Source organism: Rhinoderma darwinii, chromosome 6 (genome assembly GCF_050947455.1).
Source record: "Rhinoderma darwinii isolate aRhiDar2 chromosome 6, aRhiDar2.hap1, whole genome shotgun sequence".
Taxonomy (NCBI): domain Eukaryota; kingdom Metazoa; phylum Chordata; class Amphibia; order Anura; family Rhinodermatidae; genus Rhinoderma; species Rhinoderma darwinii.
Window position 1 is genome coordinate 111,147,763 of NC_134692.1, and position 24,754 is coordinate 111,172,516.

Sequence of the window (24,754 nt, forward strand, 5' to 3'; positions counted from 1 at the left end):
ACCAAGGAACCAGGGAGCAAATTTGTATGAAGGCACCCTCAAACGAATGTTCCAAGAGGATAGCCAGACTTTGGTACCCGGAAGATACTGAGACGGCTCTCTTCTCCTTGTATCTGCTTTTCGCTTCATGCGATCGACTGCCAGCAAAATAGAGCACCGGGTCTGTTGCCAGATTTGCAGAAAGTCCCCATATTCAGAGTCAGCAGCGGGGACCTGAGATGTGGTCGACACTGGAAGGGGGACTCTAGGATGTTGACTGTACACAATGTGAAACGGAGTGGAAGTGGTATACTTGTGTGGTTGTTGTATGAGAACTCGGCCCTTGGAAGAAGCTGTACCCAGTTATCATGCTGTGAATAGATGAAGTGGCGGAAATAATTCGCCATGATCTGGTTGATCCTCTCAACTTGCCCATTGGACTGGGGGGTGATAGGCTGAGGAAAAAGTCCAATCTCACATCCAGGAGTTTACAGAGGGCTCTCCAGAACTTTTAAGTAAACTGAACTGGGGGTCGGACACAATGTGAAGCGGCAAGCCATGCAGACTGAAGGTAGGTAAGGTTCTTGTGGTCGGTGAAGATCAGGATGGGGTGAGCTGCGCCCTCTAGAAGATGTCTCCACTCCTCCAGAGCCAATTTGATGGCTAGTAGCTCCCGATCTCCAATAGAATAATTACGGTCAGCAGAAGAAAAAATTCTAGAATAGTAGCCACATACTACTGCCTTTCCTATGGAGCTCCTCTGGAACAGAAGTGCACCAGCACCAACAGAGGAAGCATCCACTTCCAGTGAGAACTGCCGAGATACGTCAGGATGATGGAGGATCGAAGCTGAAGTGAAGGCTCTCTTGAGGCTAATAATTGCGGACTCTGCCTCTGGAGTCCACACCTTGGCATTCACACCCTTCCTGGTAAGGGTCGAGATGGGAGCCGTCAGAGATAAGAAGTTTGGAATAAACTGCCGATAGAAATTGACGAATCCCAGGAACCGCTGTATGGCCCTTAGGCCTTGAGGTCGTGGCCACTCCAGGACAGCTCTCACTTTCTCAGGATCCATCTTGAGACCTTGATCCGAGATGATGTAGCCTAAGAAGGGCAAAAAACTCCTCTCAAAGACGCACTTCTCCAAATTTGGCGTATAAACGATTCTCCTTTAATCGTAGTAGAACTTGACGGACATGCCTCTGATGAGTCATCGAATCTGGGGAGAAAATCAAAATATCATCGAGATAAACAACAATACAGACATAGAGGAGATCTCGGATGATATCATTAACGAACTCCTGAAACACTGCGGAAACGTTACACAGTCCGAAGGGCATAACTAGGTATTCGTAGTGCCCGTCCCGGGTGTTAAATGCCGTCTTCCATTCGTCACCGCGGCGAATCCGGACTAGGTAATAAGCCCCCCGCAGGTCTAGCTTAGAAAAAATGTTGGCTCCTCATATGCGATCAAACAGCTCGGATATAAGTGTCAATGGGTATTTGTTCTTGACCGTGATCTGGTTGAGACGACGGTAGTCAATGAAGGTTGAAGGGATCCGTCCTTCTTTTTAACGAAGAAGAATCCAGCCCCGGCCGGAGAGGAAGACTTTCATATGAAACCCCTCTCCAAATTCTCCTTGATATAGGCTTGACATGGATAGAGACTCTGGTAAGGAGAGAGGATATACTCGGCCACGGGTGAGAGAGGCATTAGGAACCAGTTCAATGGGGTAGTCATAAGTCCGATGTGGAGGCAGCGTCTCAGCCTCCCTTTTGCTGAAAACATCTGCAAACTGAGCAAATTGGGGGGGGGGTGCCGCCAATGGCTGAGGCAGAGGAGGCTGGACAGGATAGATCTGTAACAGACCATGACCAAGGCACTTGGAGCCCCATTAGAGAACCTCTCCGAGAATTTCATTCCAGGACTGGGGCATGTAGTCGAAGCCAAGGCAGCCCCAGCAGAACAGGATTGATGGCCTTGGGCAAAACAGGGAAAGAAATCAGTTCAGAATGAAGGGCTCCAACCTGGAGCTTCAACGCCTTGGTTTTAGAAACGATAGGATCAGGCAGAGGCAGTCCATTCACTGAGGCAACAGCCAAAGATGTCTCCAGGGGAACTGTCGGCAACTGAAGATGATCCACTAGCTCCTTTTGAATGAAGTTTGCCGTAGACCCAGAGTCAAGATAGGCAGAAACCCGATGCGTCCTCTCGCCGGATACTAGGGTCACAGGAATAGTCAGTTTGGAACGGAATGCTTTATTAGGTACCATTCCACCTAGGGTTGTCTCTCCAACCAATACTAGGCAATGGGGTCTCTCTGGCCTCTTGGGACACAGACGCACAATATGGCCTCCGAGGCCGCAATACAGAGTAAGTCCAGAAGTGCGTCTGCGCTGTCTCTCCTGGATAGACAACTTGGCTTAGTTACTCTGCACAAGATCCTCTGGTGGGACAACTGAAGACGATTGCTGGAAAGTAGAATCCAGCCTAGGAATTTCTCTCTCCCATGGAACCTCTTGGGAATGCTCCTGGATCCTCATGTCAACCCGGGAGGCGAGTAGGATAAGATCCTCCAGGGTTGATGGCAGATCGCGAGCAGCCAGCTCATCCTTAATCCCTGAAGACAGTCCCTTCCAGAATGTGGCCACCAAAGCCTCGTTGTTCCAGGTCAACTCAGCAGCCAGGATACGGAACCGAATAGCATACTCGCCCATGGAGAGGTCTCCCTGGCGTAGGGTCAGCAGGGGTGCAGCAGCCAAAGAAACTCTCCAAGGCTCCTCAAAGATCTAGCGGAAGGTCCGTAAAAAGCACTGCAAGTCATGGGTCTCTGGTCCCTGATGTTCCCACAGAGGATTAGCCAATGCCAGGGCTTTGCCAGTAAGGAGAGAGATGATGAAGGCGATCCTAACGTCATCCGAAGAGAAGGACCTGGCACGTAGTCTGAAGTGGATCTGGCACTGATTCAAAAATCCCCTGCAGGATCTCGGATCTCCGTCATAGCATGGAGGTAGCGGCAGGAGATTGGTATTGATACAGACAGTGTAATGGCCGGAAGGAGGTGAAGGGAAAGTGAGCCCTAATCTACCCACCGCCCTGTCCCTGCCTACTTGCAACGACCCGCCCTAGGCGACGAGGTACAACTGGGCGGCGGTCCCTACGCTGTCTAAGTGCACAGGAAAACAAACAGGGAACATGCAAGGGAAGGGGCAGTAGCCACGGAACGCCACGAGGAAACGGAGCGGCGAACGGACAGGCAGGACCAGGACGAAGTGAGTACACCCAAGCGGGCAAGGAGACAGAAGCAAGCCAGGGGCAAAGCAAAGCAGGTCAAGCAGAACTGCAGCAAGGCAGAAGCACGGCAGAAGCAGGCTGGAGCAAGCAGCAGTGGGGCCAGGAATCCAAAAGAATTACAAGCACTGAGGGAGAGAACAGGGCAGGTAATAAAGGACAGGGGGCGGAGCTAACTCCGACAGACCAGGCCGCGATAGGCTCTCCCACTCCTGAGCCTGCCACCCTGGTTGGTGGGAGATGGTGTCAGTCGAACAGGTCTGGCCTCAGGTGTGGATTGATTAATCCCAGGAGTATACCTAGATGAAGTACCTGGCAGATCCCTAACAGTACTCCCCCTTTTATGAGGGGCCACCGGACCCTTACTAAGGGGACCCGGTTTAGTGGGGAAGAGAAGGTGGAACCTCCTGATCAATACCCCAGCGTGAACATCACGGGCAGGTACCCAAGTCCTCTCCTCCGGCCCGTATCCTCTCCAATGGACCAGGTACTGGAGGGAGCCCTGGACCATCCTACTGTCCATAATCTTGGCCACCTCGAATTCCACCCCCTCAGGGGTGAGAACGGGAACAGGAGGTATCCTCGAGGGGGACCAGGACGGGGAGCAGCGTTTAAGGAGGGAGGCATGGAAGACGTCATGTATGCGAAATGATGGGGGGAGCTCCAGACGGAAGGATACAGGGTTGAGGACTTCAATGATCTTATAAGGTCCAATAAATCGGGGAGCAAACTTCCTGGACGGGACCTTAAGGCGCAAGTTCCTGGACGACAACCAGACCAAATCCCCGACGACAAACCGGGGGTTAGCAGAACGTCTACTATCCGCCTGAATCTTTTGTGCGCTCTGGGACGCCTCTAGGTTCTTCTGAACCTGGGCCCAGACAGTGCACAGTTCCCGGTGAACATCCTCTACCTCAGGATTATTGGAACAACCAGGGGAGACGGAGGAGAATCTTGGGTTAAACCCGAAATTACAGAAAAACGGGGAGACCCCTGACGAGTTACTGACCCGGTTATTCAAGGAAAATTCAGCAAGGGGAAGGAATGAGACCCAATCGAATTGACAGTCAGAGATGAAACATCTTAAATATTGTTCCAGGGACTGGTTGGTCCTTTCCGTTTGGCCATTAGTTTCGGGATGGAAGGCGGAGGAGAAGGACAGATCAATCTCCAACTTTTTACAAAAAGCTCTCCAAAACAAGGAAACAAATTGTACCCCTCTGTCAGAAACGATATTGACTGGGGCCCCATGGAGACGCAGGATGTGTTTCACAAACAAAGAAGCTAACGTCTTGGCGTTAGGTAGCTTCTTAAGGGGCACAAAGTGGCACATCTTGCTGAAGCGGTCGACTACCACCCACACCACCGACTTGCCCTGAGATGGAGGCAAATCGGTGATAAAATCCATGGAGATATGGGTCCAAGGTCTCTGGGGAATAGGCAAGGAACGTAGTAGGCCCGCAGGTCGGGACCTAGGGGTTTTGGACCTAGCGCAAACCTCACAAGCGGCGACGTAAGCCCTAACGTCTTTAGGCAACCCAGGCCACCAATAGTTTCTGGTAATGAGGTGTTTGGTGCCCAAGATGCCAGGATGACCAGATAGAGCGGAGTCATGGTTTTCCCTGAGTACCCTCAGCCGGTATTGCAGGGGAACAAACAGTTTGTCCCCAGGGACGTTCCCGGGAGCTGCACCCTGATCAGCCGCGATATCAGAAGCTAAATCAGAATCCGTGGCAGAGACGATTATACCAGGGGGTAAAATACAAGCAGGATCCTTCTCAGAAGGAGGATTGGCCATGAAACTACGTGACAGAGCATCAGCCTTAATATTCTTGGACCCAGCCCTATAGGTAACCAAGAAATTAAATCTGGTAAAGAATAGTGCCCACCGAGCTTGTCTAGGATTAAGCCTCCGGGCCGATTCTAGGAAAACCAGATTCTTGTGATCCGTAAGGACCGTTACCTGGTGTCTGGCCCCCTCCAGGAAGTGCCGCCACTCCTCAAAAGCCCATTTAATGGCTAGAAGTTCGCGGTTGCCAATATCATAGTTACTCTCCGTGGGCGAAAACTTCCTAGAGAAGTAAGCACAGGGGCGGAGATGGGTGAGGGAGCTGGTACCCTGGGACAAGACGGCCCCCACTCCCACCTCGGAAGCGTCAACCTCCACAATAAATGGCTCCTCTTGGTTGGGCTGAATCAGCACGGGGGCCGAGATAAAGCACTTCTTGAGGGTCTCAAAGGCCAGGACGGCCTCAGGGGGCCAATGGAGGACATCAGCACCCTTGCGGGTAAGGTCCGTAAGAGGCTTAGCGACGACCGAGAAGTTGGCAATAAATCTCCTGTAATAGTTGGCGAACCCTAAAAAACACTGTAACGCCTTAAGGGAGGCAGGTTGGACCCATTCCACCACAGCCTGAACCTTGGCAGGGTCCATGCGGAATTCATGAGGAGTGAGGATTTGCCCTAAAAATGGTATCTCCTGTACCCCAAAGACACATTTTTCAGTCTTAGCAAACAGATTATTCTCCCGAAGGACCTGGAGCACCTTCCTGACATGCTCCACGTGGGAGGACCAGTCCTTGGAAAACACCAGTATGTCATCAAGGTACACAACAAGAAAATTACCCAGGTACTCTCTCAGGATTTCATTAATAAAATTCTGGAAGACAGCAGGGGCATTACACAACCCAAAGGGCATGACCAGGTATTCGAAATGACCCTCGGGTGTGTTGAACGCAGTTTTCCACTCATCCCCCTCTTTGATGCGGATAAGGTTATATGCCCCCCGTAGATCGAACTTAGAAAACCATTGGGCTCCCTGAACCTGATTAAAAAGATCCGGAATCAAAGGAAGTGGGTACTGGTTCCTTACGGTGACCTTATTCAGGTTACGATAATCAATGCACGGCCTAAGACCACCATCCTTCTTCCCCACGAAGAAGAAGCCAGCACCTACAGGAGAAGTCGAGGGGCGAATGAAACCCTTGGCCAGGCATTCTTGGATATACACCCTCATAGCTTCACGTTCAGGACATGAAAGATTAAATATCCTACCCTTAGGAAGCTTGGCACCAGGCACCAAATCGATAGCGCAATCGTAATCTCTATGGGGGGGCAACACCTCGGAGGCCTCCTTAGAAAACACATCGGCGAAGTCCTGAACAAACTCAGGAAGCGTGTTTACCTCCTCCCGGGGAGAAATAGAGTTAACAGAAAGACATGACATAAGACATTCATTACCCCATTTGGTGAGATCCCCAGTATTCCAATCAAACGTGGGATTATGCAACTGCAACCAGGGAAGGCCTAAAACCAGATCAGACGATAATCCCTGCATCACCAGTACAGAGCACTGCTCCAAATGCATGGAGCCAACAAGGAGTTCAAAAACAGGAGTATGCTGAGTAAAATAACCATTAGCAAGGGGAGTTGAGTCGATTCCTACTACAGGGATAGGATAAGGTAAATCAATACAAGGCATCTTTAGAGACATAGCAAATTCCGCAGACATGATATTAGCAGATGACCCTGAATCCACGAAAGCACTGCCCGTGGCAGCCCGGCCAGCAAACGAGACCTGAAAGGGAAGCAAAATTTTATTGCGTTTCACATTAACGGGAAATACCTGTGCGCCCAAGTGACCTCCCCGATGATCACTTAGGCGCGGAAGTTTTCCGGCTTCTTATTCTTGCGCCTGGGACAGGTGTTCAGTAGATGCTTGTCGTCCCCACAGTAGAAGCAGAGACCATTCATTCTGCGAAACTCCCTACGTTGTCGAGGGGACATGGAGGCCCCGAGTTGCATAGGTACCTCCGAGTCCTCCGTGGAGGGGCGAGGAGACGGGACCTCGGGGGGGATCGCAGAAAAGTCAGAGGGGAGCACACTGAAGCGTTCTAGCTGACGTTCCCTGAGACGTCGGTCAAGTCGTACTGCTAGAGCCATAACCTGGTCAAGGGAGTCAGACGAGGGGTAGCTAACCAGCAGATCCTTCAGGGCGTCAGATAATCCTAACCTAAACTGGCACCTTAGGGCCGGATCGTTCCACTGAGAAGCTACGCACCACTTCCTAAAATCAGAACAGTATTCCTCAACCGGTCTCCTACCCTGACGTAAGGTCACCAGCTGACTCTCGGCTAAGGCAGTCCTGTCAGTCTCGTCGTAAATGAGTCCGAGGGCAGAGAAAAAACGATCAACAGAGGAAAGTTCAGGGGCGTCAGGAGCCAAGGAGAAGGCCCACTCTTGGGGCCCTTCCTGGAGTCGGGATATGATGATACCCACCCGCTGGTTCTCGGAACCTGAGGAGTGGGGCTTTAGGCGGAAATACAGTCTGCAACTCTCCCGGAAGGAGAGAAACGTCTTACGGTCCCCTGAGAACCGGTCAGGTAACTTGAGGTCGGGTTCTAGAGGTGAGGTGAGGGGTACTACTAAAGCAGCGTCACCCTGATTGACCCTTTGGGCCAGGGCCTGGACCTGTAGGGAGAGGCCCTGCATCTGCTGGGCCAGGGTCTCAAGGGGGTCCATGATAGCGTCAGCGTAGGAGAAATGGTAGACTAGGTAAGGGCTTGTAATTATGTAATGGCCGGAAGGAGGTGAAGGGAAAGTGAGCCCTAATCTACCCACCGCCCTGTCCCTGCCTACTTGCAACGACCCGCCCTAGGCGACGAGGTACAACTGGGCGGCGGTCCCTACGCTGTCTAAGTGCACAGGAAAACAAACAGGGAACATGCAAGGGAAGGGGCAGTAGCCACGGAACGCCACGAGGAAACGGAGCGGCGAACGGACAGGCAGGACCAGGACGAAGTGAGTACACCCAAGCGGGCAAGGAGACAGAAGCAAGCCAGGGGCAAAGCAAAGCAGGTCAAGCAGAACTGCAGCAAGGCAGAAGCACGGCAGAAGCAGGCTGGAGTAAGCAGCAGTGGGGCCAGGAATCCAAAAGAATTACAAGCACTGAGGGAGAGAACAGGGCAGGTAATAAAGGACAGGGGGCGGAGCTAACTCCGACAGACCAGGCCGCGATAGGCTCTCCCACTCCTGAGCCTGCCACCCTGGTTGGTGGGAGATGGTGTCAGTCGAACAGGTCTGGCCTCAGGTGTGGATTGATTAATCCCAGGAGTATACCTAGATGAAGTACCTGGCAGATCCCTAACAGACAGGAAGTGTAGCAGGAGGAACAGCAGGAATGGGTGCGGTGACGACTGTGGTTGGAGCAAGCAGCTGATGGGCTATGGTGTTCACCGACAGGAGGACTTGGTCTTGTCGTGACTGGAGATCCTCCATCTCCGTCAGCATGGCTTGTGTCGTCAAGGTCTCAGGTTGGCCAGTGGGGTCCATGGCCTGAGCGTGCTGTCACATTGTGGGTTTGTGGACCCACTAGGCCGTACCTCCGTAGCGGGGAGGCAGGTGGCCAAACAACAGGGAACCCCAGAATACAATGTCCCGCACAAGGGTACCTGGATAGTCCAGACAGTGGCTGCAGCTATGGCACTGATGGAGATGGGTGCAGCAAGTAACGCCAAACGTGGCTGATGACACAGGAGCCGCAGTTTGCGCCTGACGTGGCAAGCTCCTCTGGACGTGGCAGATGAACAGGACGTGCCGAATGACACAGATGCTGCAGGTTACGCCAGACGTGGCGAATTCCTCTGGACGTGGCAGATGACACAGGACGTGACACGACTCCGACACTAGTAGGCACAGGAACAAGAACAGCACGGAATACAGGAACAGGTAACAGGGCACGGGTAACAACTGGAACGGGAAACACTAAGGGACCATTTGGAAGACAGACTTGGGGATAACTAACAACACTCAGGCAAGGATCAGAAGGGCTGGGGCCTTCCTATAGACCAGGAAATCATGGGCAGTTGATGATGATGACTTCCTCTTGTGCGCGCGCTGGCCCTTTAAGGCCGGGCACGAGCGTGCGCGCACACCCCACTGGACACAGCAGACCGGAGCAGAAGTGAGAGCTGGCGTCTCCTAGGAAGGAGATGGGGACCAGCGTTCACGGATCCATGGCTGCGGGCGTCGGGAGGTGAGTAAACCCGACGGCCTGTGGCCATGGACGCTACACCAATCCATGCTGCAATTCCTGAGATGGTATAAAATACCATATAGCCCTAGTATTACGTTAAAGGTTAAACATTATTGACATGTTTCTTCTTTTAACCTAAGTAACTATGCAAGTTATTTTGGCTGCAATGCAAACATCCCCGCTGTATAATTTTGCCACACGGCTTTATTATGCTCAAACTGCTAACCTCGGTCAGAAGATCCAAAACTATATAATCCATATATATCAAAATAACTCTCCGGGTCGTAGATATCTACTAGGACCTATACAGTCCCTCTCTCCTCCCCTCTATGTCCTCCACGGTCTCCTCCCTTCCTCTTCTCTCGTTCTCATTTTCCATCCTTACTTTGGTGCATATGTGGACTATTCTCCCTTTTAGGAGACGTTATGGTTATGTACCCTTCTATGCGCCCATGCGCATGAGAGTGAAACCACAATTGTCTATTAAATTGACGCCCAAGCGACAGTCCTCAATACAGGGACAGCCCTTTCCGTAACAAAAGTAAAAGAAATTCATACTTACCCCGCCGTTGTCTTGGTGACGCGTCCCTCTCTTGACATCCAGTCCGACCTCCCTGGATGACGCGCAGTCCATGTGACCGCTGCAGCCAGTGATTGGCCTGTGATCGGCAGTCACTGTCCCTGGTGCTGAAAGAGTTACTGCCGATCGTTTAACTCTTTCAGCACCCTGGACAGTGACTATACACTGACGTCGCCTAGCAACGCTCCCGTAATTACGGGTGCACACACGTAGTCACCCGTAATTACGGGAGCCCCATAGACTTCTATGGGCCTGCCCGTGCCGTAACTACGGACTGAAATAGGACATGTTCTATATTTTTCAACGGCACGGGCACCTTCCCGTAAGCATACGGGGAGGTACCCGTGGCCAATAGAAGTCTATGGGCCCGTAATTACGGGTCGTACTTACGGCCCGTGATTACGGGCGTGTTTACGGTCGTGTGCATGGGGCCTTAGGGATTAAGAATAAGAGGGCACATAATAGGATACTTATGAGTAGAGCAACAGAGAAAGAAAAAAGGCTTTTTAGAAAGGTTTAGTATCATAATAGATAGAGTGTGGACTAATACGTTCCGTCCTATAGAGCTGGATGTTTCTTTATATTGATATTGAGCACTATCAGTGCAACTTAAATTTTTTATTAAACAATAAAATAGCAAAAATTTGAAAAAACAATTAGACAAACGTAACAATTGAAAAAGTTATAGTGATTAAACCTTTATGTTCGTAAAATACAGTACATTTAAACTAAAATCCCTAGGGCTGCCAGGAAGAATCACGTCAATGAGGGGTAACAATAAAATTAAAAAAAAGATTAGTAAATAACCTATCGAGATAAATTCTGGAAATATTTGCAAGTATAGTAGAAAATTTTAATTTTTGTAAAAAAAAATACTATTTTGTATTTTGTACAGTAAAATTAAGTGCAGAAAGCTAGAAGTATATACAGTATCGTTTTACACTCAACTAGTCTGCACTATCAATGTACAGTATGTTTAGCGAGGATCTGTGAGAGTGGAGCAGTGTGACTGAGTATTGTTAACCAGAATGGAATGAAAATACTGACCTCTGCTGCTGGGATCTGACATTAGCAGTCAATGAAATGTTGCTGACCTTATCGCAGTTAAGCATCAAAGCTCCACCAATATCTGTACTTGTTAAAATTGCTTGCAGTAGCACCTGAATAAAAAAGAGAGAGTTCATCTTACTTGTATTTTAATATCCAGTGTGTGATACATTCGTTTTTGAGTAACCATATAACACTGGAATCTATATTGTATGGATATCTTCATAAAGCCATTATTATGTATGATTTTGGATTTACCAAGCCAATAAAAACATTTTTATTTTTAAAGGTGTTGTCCCAGAATTGACAATTATCATCCATCCACCGGACCTTGCATTTGTAAGTAAACGTAGAAGTAATGCAAATTTATCCCAGATACAGTGCCATAGGTACTCTTAGCGTTTGCCGTTTCAGCATGCACGCTACTGCTCCATTCCAAGCCCATGGGAATGATGGAAACAGCCGATTACAGCACTCAGCTGTTTCCATGAGCCTCAAAAGACATTGAATGGAGCTTGACCACTGCTCTATTCGAGCTCCTCCCAACTGCTGGGAGTGTATTTAAGAGGGAGTTTGGGACCCCCATTCTTATACAACCCCTTTAAAGAAATACAATTTATTCTGGCATAGTAAACACAAGTCTACAAGGAGTCGAGACATTTATGTGTACCTACAACAAACAAGAATGTCGACTGATATAACAGTGAGTTTGCATTTATATTGCTAAAGTTATTATACTGTCCTATGTGCTAAAGACATTCCTATATGTAATAAAGAACCAGCAAGAAAGAACCTTTTCCAAAAAAACATCACATATACTGGTGGAACTGGAAATGCATATTTAAAGGGGTTGTTCCACACATATGCCTTATTAGAGCACATGGATATCATAGACGGGAGTTCTCCGCAAATAGCAACTCTCACTCTGCCAGACTCAATGTGACCACGGGTGCCATGTTATATTACATTTCCCCTGCTGAGGAAAATTAACAGCTTCTCCTAGTGGTAACAGCTGAATGGCGGCAGTTAGCGGCATTACAGGTGGCTTTATTCTAACAGGTTGTCCAGTTTATCCTATGGATAGACCATCAATGTATTCCCAGAAAATATTTAAGGGACAAAAAGTATAATTGACATTACTTCATACTTAACAAATACTGTGAGGAATATAAAAGGGTGAGGAATAACACTTTATATATTTATGTGACACATAAGCAGAACTGTATGTAGAATCTATTTTTTTATCATAAGGGTGTATATACAGTATTCGGAATTACCTGCAGGGAGTTTGGTATTGACCAGGCAACAAACATAGGAATAGAATGCTTCACTCCTACAGCGATGCCAAAGTTAAAACTTAGATCCTTAAACGATTTTAAATCAATCCTCAACTTTCTCTTATCAGATTCCAAATCCAAAGTACCATTTACTTTATCTCCTATCAAAGACAAGAACATAATCAGTAATATTAGGAGCTTCTCCTGAAGTATTTTGCCTCGCACTTTGCATAGTTTTTTCAGTATTCCGAACAATCTAAAATGACAGTATTTCATATAGAGTTTATATAGAGTTCATATACAGTTGTATTGAATCTCAGTTGACCATTAGTGTATATACTTAGGCTGGCCATCAACATAAAAATACTTTTTTATAAAAATAAATGAATTATACAGTAAAAGTTGCGTTTTAATTCCTTAGCTGTTTCAAAAGCTCTGTTTGTAGTCAGTGAAGGAAAACTTTCTTGTTTACAACTAGAAGCTGACAACCAGAACCAGAGTATAGGGAGGGATAATGGAACAATTGCCCTGGACCCACCACCTCCTGGGGACTTGAGGAGGCCTCTACCATCACCCATTTAAAAATCATTAGAACAACTGAATGTTATCAATCAAAACTGTTTCTTAAAGGATAGTATAATGCTGCCAAAATATTACACATTAATTTTCTTCAAAATTATAGCTGCTGCAAATTTTGATTTGACAAGAATTCAGCGTAGATCAGCGTTCAGGCGATTACAGGAGACACTGGATATGGAGCCGTCAATCAGCTCGACTGGTGGATTTCACAGTGAACGGCATTATGCAGACTGCAGAACTAAAACGGTTCAGAAACCGTGTCAGTGATGATTTTACACTGAATTGCAATTTTATTAGAGACACCTGCCCTTTCAGGCCTGGAGATTCCTGTAAGGAAATTAGACCCTGGAGTGCAGCATAAAATCAATTGAGCACGTTTTCCGTGTATCAGTTTCAGTGTGAATCCATTAGAATGGGAAACTTTGAGCCATCTGAGCGACTTTAAAGGAGGCATGGTCATCAGTGCTAGACTAGCCAAGGCCAGTATTTAAAAAACTGCGACCCTTGTGGGGCTTTCTCGTGCAATGGTGTCAAGAGTGAACCAAGAATAGTGTGAGCATGGATCAAACATCTAACGAAAGAACATCCTGTGGACGCCAACAACTCGTCGACAAAAGGGGTCAGAAGAGGATGTCAAGAATCGATCTGGTTATTCCTTAGTGTGGAAGGGGATATAACAGCAGATGATCATTTCAAATTCAATTGAATTGGTGTAAGACCTTATTCATACAAATGTGTCAAATCGGTCGTCTAAAACTGCCGGTTTCCACAGCCGATTTGCATCTGTGCGGGACCCGATTTCACAGATCCCTCTTAGACTTGAGTCAATGGAGAGATCAGTGAAAACAAGCAAAAATAAGACTATTTTTTTCACAGGCCATTTACACGGTCCGTTAAAACAACGGCCGTGTGTATAGCCCCCATGGAAGTACATTGATTTTAATGCAGCCGTGTGACAGCCCTTAAAAAATATCCGGCACACGGCCGATTAAGTCGTTTATGTGAATAACCTCTAAAAGGGAAACAGTGGGCTAAAGAGCACAAAAAATTGTATTATTGAGCACTGGAAAAACATCGCCTGGTCAGATGAATCCAGATTTCTGTTGCACCATGAAGATGTGATGGTCAGAATTTGGCGGGAGCAGCATGAGTCAATCAACACTTCCTGTAAGGTGTCAACAGTTCAGGCTGGTGGAGTTGGTGTAATGTTGTCTGGAATGTTTTCTTGGCCCACCCTGGGTCCTCTGATGCCTGTGGATGGGGGCATTTGAACAATAGGGCTTACCTAAGCATCATGGCAGACCAAGTTCATCCCTTAATAGCCGTTGTTTACCTTATGGCAGGACACTTTAGCAGTCACTGCGAGAAGCTATCCTGTCCGCAGGGGCCAATATTACTGCAGAACAATTTCAACAACTAGTGGAATTTATGTCATGACGAATTCCTGCAGTACTGAAGGCCAAAGGAGGTTCAAAGCGCTACTAGATGGGTTTTTCAAATCAAGTGGCCATTTAGTGTAGATACAAAGTATTTTAAAAAGTTGTATACATTTTTATTATACAATGACTAATCTTTAGTTACATAAAACCAGAAATATTTCTGTTTCTAACTACCTGGAGGGCCCACAGCCAAGGGAATACTCACCAAAGAGGAATACCATGGAGATGAGGAAAGAGGGTCTAGACCAGATTGGCTGCATCCCTTATTGCAGTGGTGTCTGGGAACCTTTGCAGGGATCCCCACTCCACAAGTACTATGTATAAGGGGGTGGAGAATTAACCAAATGATCATGGAAAGGAGATGGAAGAACTAACTTCTGTCCCAGATGGTTATAGGTGAGGTAGTGTTAACCAGCACCAGTAAGGGGTCCCATTTAAATCTTTGTCATAAGGCCCCCTTACCACTTTGTACACCCCCATCCAAAGCAATAGCAAGATTTATATGAAGAGAACATGAAAATGAATTAACCACTGTGGGTTCATCATTAACAGACAATTACACAAATTATTCTGTATATTTAACACATTACATGTGCACCTCCATTAAAGGGGTCTTATCATCTGATGTTATGGTATACTTGGGATATATGTATATAAAACATTATATTCAGTTGGTTTCCAACTTCTCTCAACCCCACCAGAGAATGAAGGGAACCGTGGTTCTGTCGGCTTCCCTTCTGCACAGCGGGCCTGCCGCTTCAAGTAAAGTGAGATATCAATAGGATACCCCCACTGACTGATCACCATCATATGCCATTACTTACTATAGTGGGAAATCCCCTTTAATCCAACACTCCCTCCTACAATTTTTTCTATAGAGATCAGATAAACTAGCAAAGTAAAAGGGGTTGTTGTCCAGGATTAAAAGAAAACAAAAAACAACATGGCAGCTTTCTTCTAGAAACAGCGCTCCACATGTACATGGGTTGTGCCTGGTATTGCATCTCAGCTCCATTTAAGAAAATGGGGCTGAGCTGCAATACCACACACAGCCTACGGACATGTTTAGTGCTGTTTTTGGAAGAAGGCAGTCATGTTTTTCTGTTTCCGGACAATGATCACATCTCACAACTGTTTTTGTGTTTCTCTTTAATCAGAGTGCTGCTATTCTTCAATTAACCTACACACCTTCTTTTGCCAATATGCCTGTCACATGGATCACTTTCGAATATCCATATTTCAGAAAAGAGTTGATGTTGTGGGCACTTTTGAAGATGATCTTGTTGTTCTTTGCTGCAGATAGAGAAGACACAGTGCACATAAAGACATTCTGCGTTGTTGTGGCCTCCAAAGACACTTCCTGCTTGCCATCCACTGCTTGTATATCCAGTGAACTCTAAAGAAAAATATCAGTTATTTCATTAGTTTTATGATGGTGCCTCATGATTCAAAAAGTTGGCTAATGCTTGAAGAATTCCCTTTCTTTCTACTCCTGTCACACATGGGCCAGCGTTTTCATTACTGCAAAGCAAATTAGCAAATTTGACCAAAATGACCAAGTACCAGAATTAAGGGATGAATATTAAAGTCATATTTCAGATCTTCTGCTCAAAGGAAAACCCACATAAAATGCCAAGGGGTCCCCAAATGCTCTGTGTTCCAAAGAAGATGATATGACTTCTACAGCTATAGTTATGCCCATAAGTATCCTGCAAAGACTTTCCTTTTACACCGCTTTGTATGGTTACCTAATACAGTATGAAAGGTGGACCGACATCTTAGTTAAAGGGATATTGCCAAGTTAGACCTTTTGGCATATCCACAGGATATTCTAGCTCTGGGACCCGCACCTATATTGAGAAAGATGGTCGCTCGACTTCCGTTCCCCCAAGTGAGGCGGTCGCTGGCTGCATATTCCAGGCGGGGACTAGTTCTCTTTATTTTGTTCTGTGGGAGTTACGGAAACAGCCAAGCAGCGCTTGTTTGGCTGTTTCCGTGAGCAGTGCAAATGCCTCAAAAGTCCCTTTTTTTTTTTGCAAATTGCGACTTCTGAGGCCTTTGCGACTTTTCTATGCCAGAAATCTGATGTGGAAAGAATAATGAATTGCCCTCAATGCGTGACAAATATACAGAAATAGAAGACATTAGAACAAATACGCTACATTCAAAAATTATATTGATGTTAAACTATCTGTACATTACCTGTATTGAAGCAGAAATTCCTTTGCGTAATAACCAAGACCAGTTGTGCTGGACACTTGTGGTGAGGTTACAACTTGTCTCATTGCTCTTTACTCGCACTGTGGCATTTATGAAGTGGGGTCCATAGTAAGTGGCAAGGCTCATATTTCTATTTTCTTCAAGTTCCATATCAACCTAAGAATAAAATGAGAATTCAATATACCGACTATTTCTTTATTGAAATGCAGGATGACTAAATAAATAATAACCACTGACTTGTTGCATAAAATAAATAATAGGGATAGATTATGGGAATTTCATGATGATAACATATTTATGAGAAATGCAGCTAGAGGTAATTTATCTGTAATTGGAGTGTGGTCAGTTTTAGGAAATTTGGGGGAAAACCTAGACTAAATTTCCAGTACATGAACATATACTGTCATGAAAAAGTGATTTTAGGAATATTTTGGAAAATCTCAACTGTTTACAGTCACAATAAATTGTATATGTGAAAAAAAATATTAAATAAATCCCATGCTACATGATAAGTGACTCTCCTGCGCACTACGTGAACTCTTGACCTATTAATAATATGATATCAGATATCTCTAATATAGACCCCAAATACAAAACAGCTATAGGGTAGAGAACTTGAAATGTTAAAAATTTCAGTATATGCATTCAGTCCGTCAGGGTAGTTAGTGTCGGTCGGGTAGATGATGGTCTGTGCAATAAAATAACTTACCCGAATTTCTACTTTATCTTCAAGCAGTAACTTTCTTAGTGTTTCCAGGTTATGTGTTATTTTGTAACTAAAAGATACGTGTTCATCCTTCTGAAGAAAGTTCACTTCTTCACTAATCTGTTATTACAAATTTAACAAAATAGTCAAAATGAGTGAAAAAACAGGTATTTTTCCAATACTTACTGTTGCTTTCATACACATATGTTTCATGCTTTACTGTGTTTTTATGTTTCAATCATCTTTATTGAATTTTTCATGATTGTTTTACAAAGTTAACCAACATGGTAAAAAAAAAAAAGAACAATAAATCCTACATAATACTAGCAGTCAAGTGCATTTTTAGCAGTAAAGACTGACTCCGTTCAAGCTGAGTGGAGGAAGCTGAGATATGTTGAGTTATTTGGTGGGGTCCTCTTACCGTAGAGCTGCTTTCAGGGGCGTACATAGAGGATAGGAGGCCCCAGAGCAAAAATGTAAAATATACACTATATGGACAAACGTATTAGGACATGCCATTCTAATTCCATAGGCATTAATATGAAGTCCCCCCCCCCCCCACCCACCCACCTTGCAGCTAAAACAGCTTCCAGTCTCCTAAGAAGGTTCTCTACAAGACTTTGGAGTGTGTCTGTGGGAATTTTTGCCCATTCACCCAAAAGAGTATTTCTGAGGTCAGACACTGATGTTAGTCGAAAGGATCTGGCTCACATTCTCCATTCTAGTTCATCCCAAAGTGGTTAGATGGAGTTGAGGTCAGGGCTCTGTGTAGACCAGTCAAGTTCTTCCAAACCAAACTCACCCAACCATGTATACCTTGGTATATGGACCTTGCTTTGTGCACTGGGGCACAGTCATGCTGGAACAGAAAAGGGCCTTTCACTAAACTGTTCCCACAAAGTTGGAAGCTACCATTGTCCAAAATGTCTTGGTATACTGAAGCATTAAGATTTCCCCTCCCTGGAGCTAAAGGGCCTAGGCCAACATCTGAAAAACAACCCCATAGCATTATCCCTCCTCCACCAAACTTTACCGTTTGCACAGTGAAGTCAGACACGTAACAATCTCCTGGCATTCACCAAACCCAGACTTATCCATCACACTACCAGATAGAGAAGAGTGATTTGTCACTCCACAGAACACGTTTCCAATGCGAGTCCAGAGTCCAGTGGCGGCGGCTTTACATCACTCCATCTGATGCTTGGCATTGTGCTTAGTGATGTAAGGCTTGCATGCAGCTGTTGGACCATGAAAACTCATGCCATGAAGCCCCTGCCACACAGTTTTTGTGCGGATAGTAATGCCAGAGGTTTGAAACTCTGCAGATATTGAATCAGCACTCAGCGACCCCACTCTGTAACTTTATGTGGTCTGCCACTTTCTTGCTGAGTTGCTGTGGTTCCTAAACGCTTCCACTTTGCAATGATACCGCTTACAATTGATCGTGGATTATCTAGGGGGGAAGAAATTCAACAAACTGACTTGTTAGATCGGTGGCATCCTATTACAGTACCATACTCTAATTCAGTGAGCTCTTTAGAACAACCCATTCTTTCACAAATGTTTGTACAGGCTAGGTGCTGGATTTTATACACCTGTGGCAATGGGAATGAATGAAACACCTGAATTCAATGATTAAGAGTTGTGTCCCAATACTTTTGTCCATATTGTGTGTGTGTGTGTGTGTGTGTGTGTGTGTGTGTGTGTGTGTGTGTTTGTTGCTGGTTTTACCTGTGTTTTTTTAAATACCTGTTTGCTGTCCCAACTAAGGTGAATTGACCTTCTATATAGTTCACTGCTTCTTTCCGTTGTCACATCAACCATGGTCCTTGTGGGTATACCAAGAGTTATTGCAGGCTGGACATTATGGGTGAGAATTGCATCTAACTCTTGTTTTTTCTGTTGCATAAACAAATATAAGGAACCAAAAGAAAAAGATGTATGAGAGCTGCAATGTTTTCCTTTCACAAAACTTTATTTGGTAAATATTAACATAGTGCATAGTAGCATACAGTGCTGCTTTAGTGGGATTTCTAGTAGCACCTTCCATAAAGAGGACCGGTCCCCTCTCCTGACATGCTTTAGTACAGGAGTGGGGAACCTTTTTTCTGCAAAAGGGCCATTTGGATATTTAGAACATCATTCGCGGGCCATACAAACTTATCAACTTAAAAATTTGCCGGCTATATTTGGTCACACATTTAACTAACTCACCCCTGATGTGCTGGCTGGAACTGCGCTCTTTGGTGAGGCATGTGATGTTCACCGGTATTGATGATGATGTGTCCGTTATCTTTTTGGCAAGTTTTGAAAAGAACTCGCAGCAGTTGTACCGACTTACTTAAAAGGGTTTTCCCATCAGGGACATTTATGACATATCCGCAGGATATCCTCAGAAAAAGCATGGTTGAACAGCAGCACGTGTCTCCCAAATTTCAATCAATATGTTCTTTTATTGGTCAAACATCATAGGATATGACATCAGGCTATGTCATAAATGTCAGATAAATGCGGGTTCCATCTCTGGTACCCACACCTATCTCTAGAACGGGGCCACCTAAACTCCATTCTACCTCTCCGTGTTCTTACTGATTTCTGACCATGAAGAAGAAAATAGCGTAGTTTACTGAGCTGCGCTGTTCCCATAACTCCCATCATAGTGAGTGGCAGCTATGGAAGCAGCGCAGCATGCGAGCTACACTGTTTCCATAACTACTATTCAGATCTATGGGACTTATGGAAACAACGAAGCTCAGTGTTTTCTTCTTCAGGGTCACGGAAATCACAAGCTTCAGCCACAACACAAAGAGGTAGAACAGTGTTTAGGGACCCCGTTCTAAAGATAGGTGCGGGTCCCATAGGTGGGACCCGGATCTATAGGACATTTCTGACATATCCTGTGGATATATCATAAATGTCCTTGATGAGAAAAAAAAACCTTTAAGTTACTTGGACCTCAGAGTGAGGTTGGGGCGTGCTGTGATGGGAGTGGACCAGTCCAGTCACCTGACCTTACGTCACTGACATGAGGCCAGGAGACTGGACTGTGCCGGCCCGGGAGTGGACCAGCCGTTCACCAGACCTCATGTCACTGACTCAGGTCAGATGACCGGACTGGTCTACTCTTGGGCTGGCATGCACCGACCTCACCAGGACAGCCGCAGCCATACTTGGCTCCGTCCACCCTTCTCTTGCTCCTAAATGTGAGTGACTAGGGCGGACGGAGCGAAGGAGGGAATAACACGGCAGCAGCGGGTGTCAGAGTGAGGTTTGTGGGGGGTGGGGGTGCTGTGACAGGAGTGGACCAGTCCAGTCATCTGACCTCATGTCATTCGCTACTTGGCTCCGTCAGCAGCAGTTTGGGTGAGGTCCACTCTTGGGCCGGTACCATCCAGTCACCTGACCTCACGTCACTGACTCAGGTCAGGTGACCGGACTGATCCATTCTTGGGCTGGCACACACCGACCTCACTCAAACCGCTGCTGACATAGCCAAGTAGCGAATGACGCGGCGGCAGCGCGGTGTGAGTGAGCCGGGCCAGACCAAATGATCCCACGAGGCTTATACGGATGTTCCCCACCCCTGCTTTAGTAAATACTTTTATTCCCCATGTAATAACAATTCTGCAGCATCTATTCATAGAACTGTGTATTGTGTCGTTACTCTTTTATTCCTCCTGGAAATTTATGAATAAATTGAAAACTGGGTGTTCCCTTCCTATTGTCAATGGCGGGTGTTCCTACACACTCTGACACCGTCTAGACCAGGGGTCTCAAGCACGCGTCCTGCGGGCCGCATGCGGCCCCTGGGGCTGTCATATGCGGCCCGCGGGACACAAAGACGCTAGTGCAGGCTCTGCTCTGGGACTCTGTGGAATTCCATGGCATCTCTGTCCATATATGGACAGTGTTGTCAGGGTCTCCCCCAGAGCGGAGTCCCGGGCAGAGCGCTAGTATCGGCTCTGCTCCGGGACTCTGTTGAATTCCCTGACATTGCTGTCCATATATGGACAGTGTTGTCAGGGTCTTCCCCAGAGCGGAGTCCCAGGCAGAGCGCTAGTATCGGCTCTACTCTGGGACTCTGTGGAATTCCCTGACATCGCTGTCCATATATGGACAGTGTTGTCAGGGTCTTCCCCAGAGCGGAGTCCCAGGCAGAGCGCTAGTATCGGCTCTGCTCCGGAACTCAGTGGAATTCCCTGATATCGCTGTCCATATGTGGACAGTGTTGTCAGGGTCTTCCCCAGAGCGGAATCCCGGGCAGAGCGCTAGTACAGGCTCTGCTCCGGGACTCCGTGGAATCTTCTGACATTGCTGTCCACATATGGACAGCGATGTCTGGGGCTTCCCCAGAGCTGGAGTCCCGGGCAGAGTGCTAGTATTGGCTCTGCTCCGGGACTCTGGGGAAGCCTCTGACATCGCTGTCCATACATCGACAGTGATATCAGGGGCTTCCCCAGAGCAGGAGTCCCAGTGATGTCAGGAGCACAGCTGGAGTCCCAGGAAGAGCCTACTAGCGCTCTGCCCGGGATTCCCGCTCTGGGATTGCCCCTGACATCCATGTCCATATATGGACAGTGATGTCAGGAGCAGATCTGGAATTCCAGGTAGAGTGCTAGAAGCGGCTCTGCTCTGGGACTCCAGCTCTGGGCAAGCCACTGACATCACTGTCCCGATATGGAAACTGATGTCAGTGGCTTCCCCAGAGTTCCGTCACAGAGCCTATACTAGTGCTTTGCTCCGGGACATGGCTCTGGGGTTGCCCCTGATATCACATTCCGGTCCAGGAGGATCCCCTGATGTCTCTGTGTATGGACAGTGACATCAGGGGCTCCAACAGCAGAGGAATCCTCAGCCAAAGCGTCGGCAACACTCTGGCTGGGGATTCCACTCCTAGAGGGAGCCCCAATGGAGCTATCTACTTGGGGGGGGGGGGAGTGTGGCATTATCTGCAGAGGGCTATATGGCAGTGTCTTCAGAGGGCACTGTGGCAGCGCCTGGGGATGGCACTGTGGCAGCATCTGCGGAGGGCACTGTGGCAGCATCTATGGAGGGCACTGTGGCAGCATCTACGGAGGGCACTGTGGCATCTACAGAGGGCACTGTGGCAGCATCTACGGAGGGCACTGTGGCAGCATCTATGGAGGGCACTGTGGCAGCATCTACAGATGGCACTGTGGCATTATCTACAAGTGGGTGTGTGGCAGTATCTACAGAGGACACTGTGGGATAATCTAGGGGTGTGTTGCATTATCTACAGAGGAAACTGTGGCATTATCTACAGAGGGCACTGTGGCAGTATCTACAGATGGCACTGCGGCAGTATTTACAGACGGCACTGTGGCAGTATCTACAGATGGCACTGTGGCAGTATCTACAGTTGGCACTGTGGCAGTATCTACATAGGGCACTGTGGCATTATCTACAGAGGGCACTGTGGCATTATCTACAGAGGGCACTGTGGCATTATCTACAGAGGGCGCTGTGGCATTATCTACAGAGGGCACTGTGGCAGTATCTATAGAGGGCACTGTGGCATTATATACAGAGGGCACTGTGGCATTACCTACAGAGGGCACTGTGGTATTATCTACAGAGGGCACTGTGGCAGTATCTATATAGGGCAGTGTAGCATTATCTACAGAGGGCACTGTGCCATTATCTACAGAGGGCACTGTGGCAGTATCTATAGAGGGCATTGTGACACTATCTAAAAAGGAGCTGCCCAATCTTGACATGTGAGTCTGCCAAACACTGCCAACTGAGCCGCCGGACTGCATGTAGCGACACTTAAACTTGAAAACTGGATTGTTGAAGTAAGCACATGGAGAATTCTCTCATATTTTAAAACTTGCATTATTATAATAGTAATATAGTGCTATAGTAGATCAAATAACTAATTGATTAACAATAATTTTGTATTGTATCAAATTTGTAAGTAATGCGGCCCGTCAACTTCCCATTTTTTCTATATGAGGCCCACTTACCCGGCCGAGTTTGAGATCCCTGGTCTAGACAGTGGTGACATTGTCAGATTGTGCAACTACACGCTCTTTTGGCAAGAGGAATAGTAAAACCCAGGTGTCAATTTTCTCATGGTAGGAAATAATAATGGTATGGCCCTCAAGCTTCAATTTGTTATAATAGATTTTGTATTTATAATTTTGTATACCTCTGTTGCTTTCAGAATCAGTAATCCTTGCAGGGTACTTTCATCAACCACCACCAACATTTGTGAGTCTAGATTTGCTTTCTTGTTTATTACAATGTATCCGGAACCTTCTATTTTTATGGGTGCTCCAAGGTCCTGTAGAACAGAGAAATTATATTATTACATCTCAAAATAAAATGTACCAACATCCATAATACACAGCATCCATGTTACCATTTTAAAATGTACCTTCCATTTCATTTTTTTTTATCCTGATATGTCAATTTTTTTTGTAAATAACTGTATTCCCCATTAAATAACAGTTCTGGAGCACTTTTTCTTAGAGCTCTGGATTGTGCCATCCCTCTGTTATTCCTCCTTGAAATGTATGAATAAATTGACAACGAGGTGTTGTCATTCACCTCGTTAATGGCCATGTATCTACACATTCTGACACTGTCCAATCAGTTGCGACAATTGACAAGGTAAATGGTAACGTCTAGTTGTCAATAAATTTATAATTTTCCAGGAGGAGTAACAGAAAAAAACAGTACAATAAATATGTCAATATATTTATACATTTCCAGGAGAAATAACAGAAAAAAAAGCTGAGTTTTCTGCTCCAAAATTTTTATTACATGGGAAAAACAAGTATTTACAAAAAAAATACATATTAGGAAAGTTGACAGGTCCTCTTTAAAGAAGAACTCCAGTCATGTCTTAATTTCAGAGTACGAAAATTAATAAAGAACACCAGAGATGATGCACAAAAATCTCAAATGTAAATCTCTTCATTTCCATAATTTAATTTTATTTTGCATTTGGAATATTTGTCATTCATATTGTGGGAAATAGCGTATCTTTGCTAAGCCCTGGTGGGACAATGCAAAGCGAACGCTGCAATCTTCACTACTAACAAAAGAATATTGAAAACACGAACAATAACTGTTCCTACTCTGTCATACCTCATTATTATAGAGTTATAATAATTTTAAACTGAAAATCGATTAAATTTTTACAGCTCCTTTGCAGACTTTATGGTGACAGACTACAAACAAGACCTGTGTAGTCTGGTCCTGCAATCATACTTCCACCCATCCGTCCACCACAGAAGAAGAGGGCAGAAGGATGGGAGTAACACTGTAAGATCAGACTACACAGGCTTTGTTTGTAGTACGTTTCCATGGAGACACATAGGTCTGCATTGGAGCTCTAGACACAAAACGATAGAAGATCTTTTTTTAATTAGGATAAAATTATATGCAAAGTTGCTTCATTTTTTACTTTAGATGCATTGGAACAATTAAAATCTATTTGCAGCAAAAGTGGACCTTCCCTTTAACAAACATAAAAAACATTTCAATTGCTATTGATAATCTCTACGTCTTTGGCCAGCTTTAGCTATATTTCCCTTTTACAGATCTTTTCTTTTATGTGAACACTATGATCA

General features: G+C 46.1%; 1 protein-coding gene across 1 annotated transcript in view; it reads right to left on the minus strand.

Annotated features, from left to right (window-relative positions):
• Positions 1-24,754, minus strand: part of LOC142655659 (uncharacterized) — a 235,042-nt gene that overhangs the window by 110,269 nt on the left and 100,019 nt on the right. Inside the window, exons 30-36 of the mRNA XM_075830110.1 lie at positions 23,326-23,460; positions 18,903-19,052; positions 17,157-17,273; positions 16,430-16,603; positions 15,416-15,623; positions 12,210-12,370; positions 10,933-11,045 (exon numbers count right to left, since the gene is read on the minus strand). Coding sequence (XP_075686225.1) covers positions 10,933-11,045; positions 12,210-12,370; positions 15,416-15,623; positions 16,430-16,603; positions 17,157-17,273; positions 18,903-19,052; positions 23,326-23,460 — 1,058 coding nt within the window. The remainder of the gene's footprint in view (positions 1-10,932; positions 11,046-12,209; positions 12,371-15,415; positions 15,624-16,429; positions 16,604-17,156; positions 17,274-18,902; positions 19,053-23,325; positions 23,461-24,754) is intronic.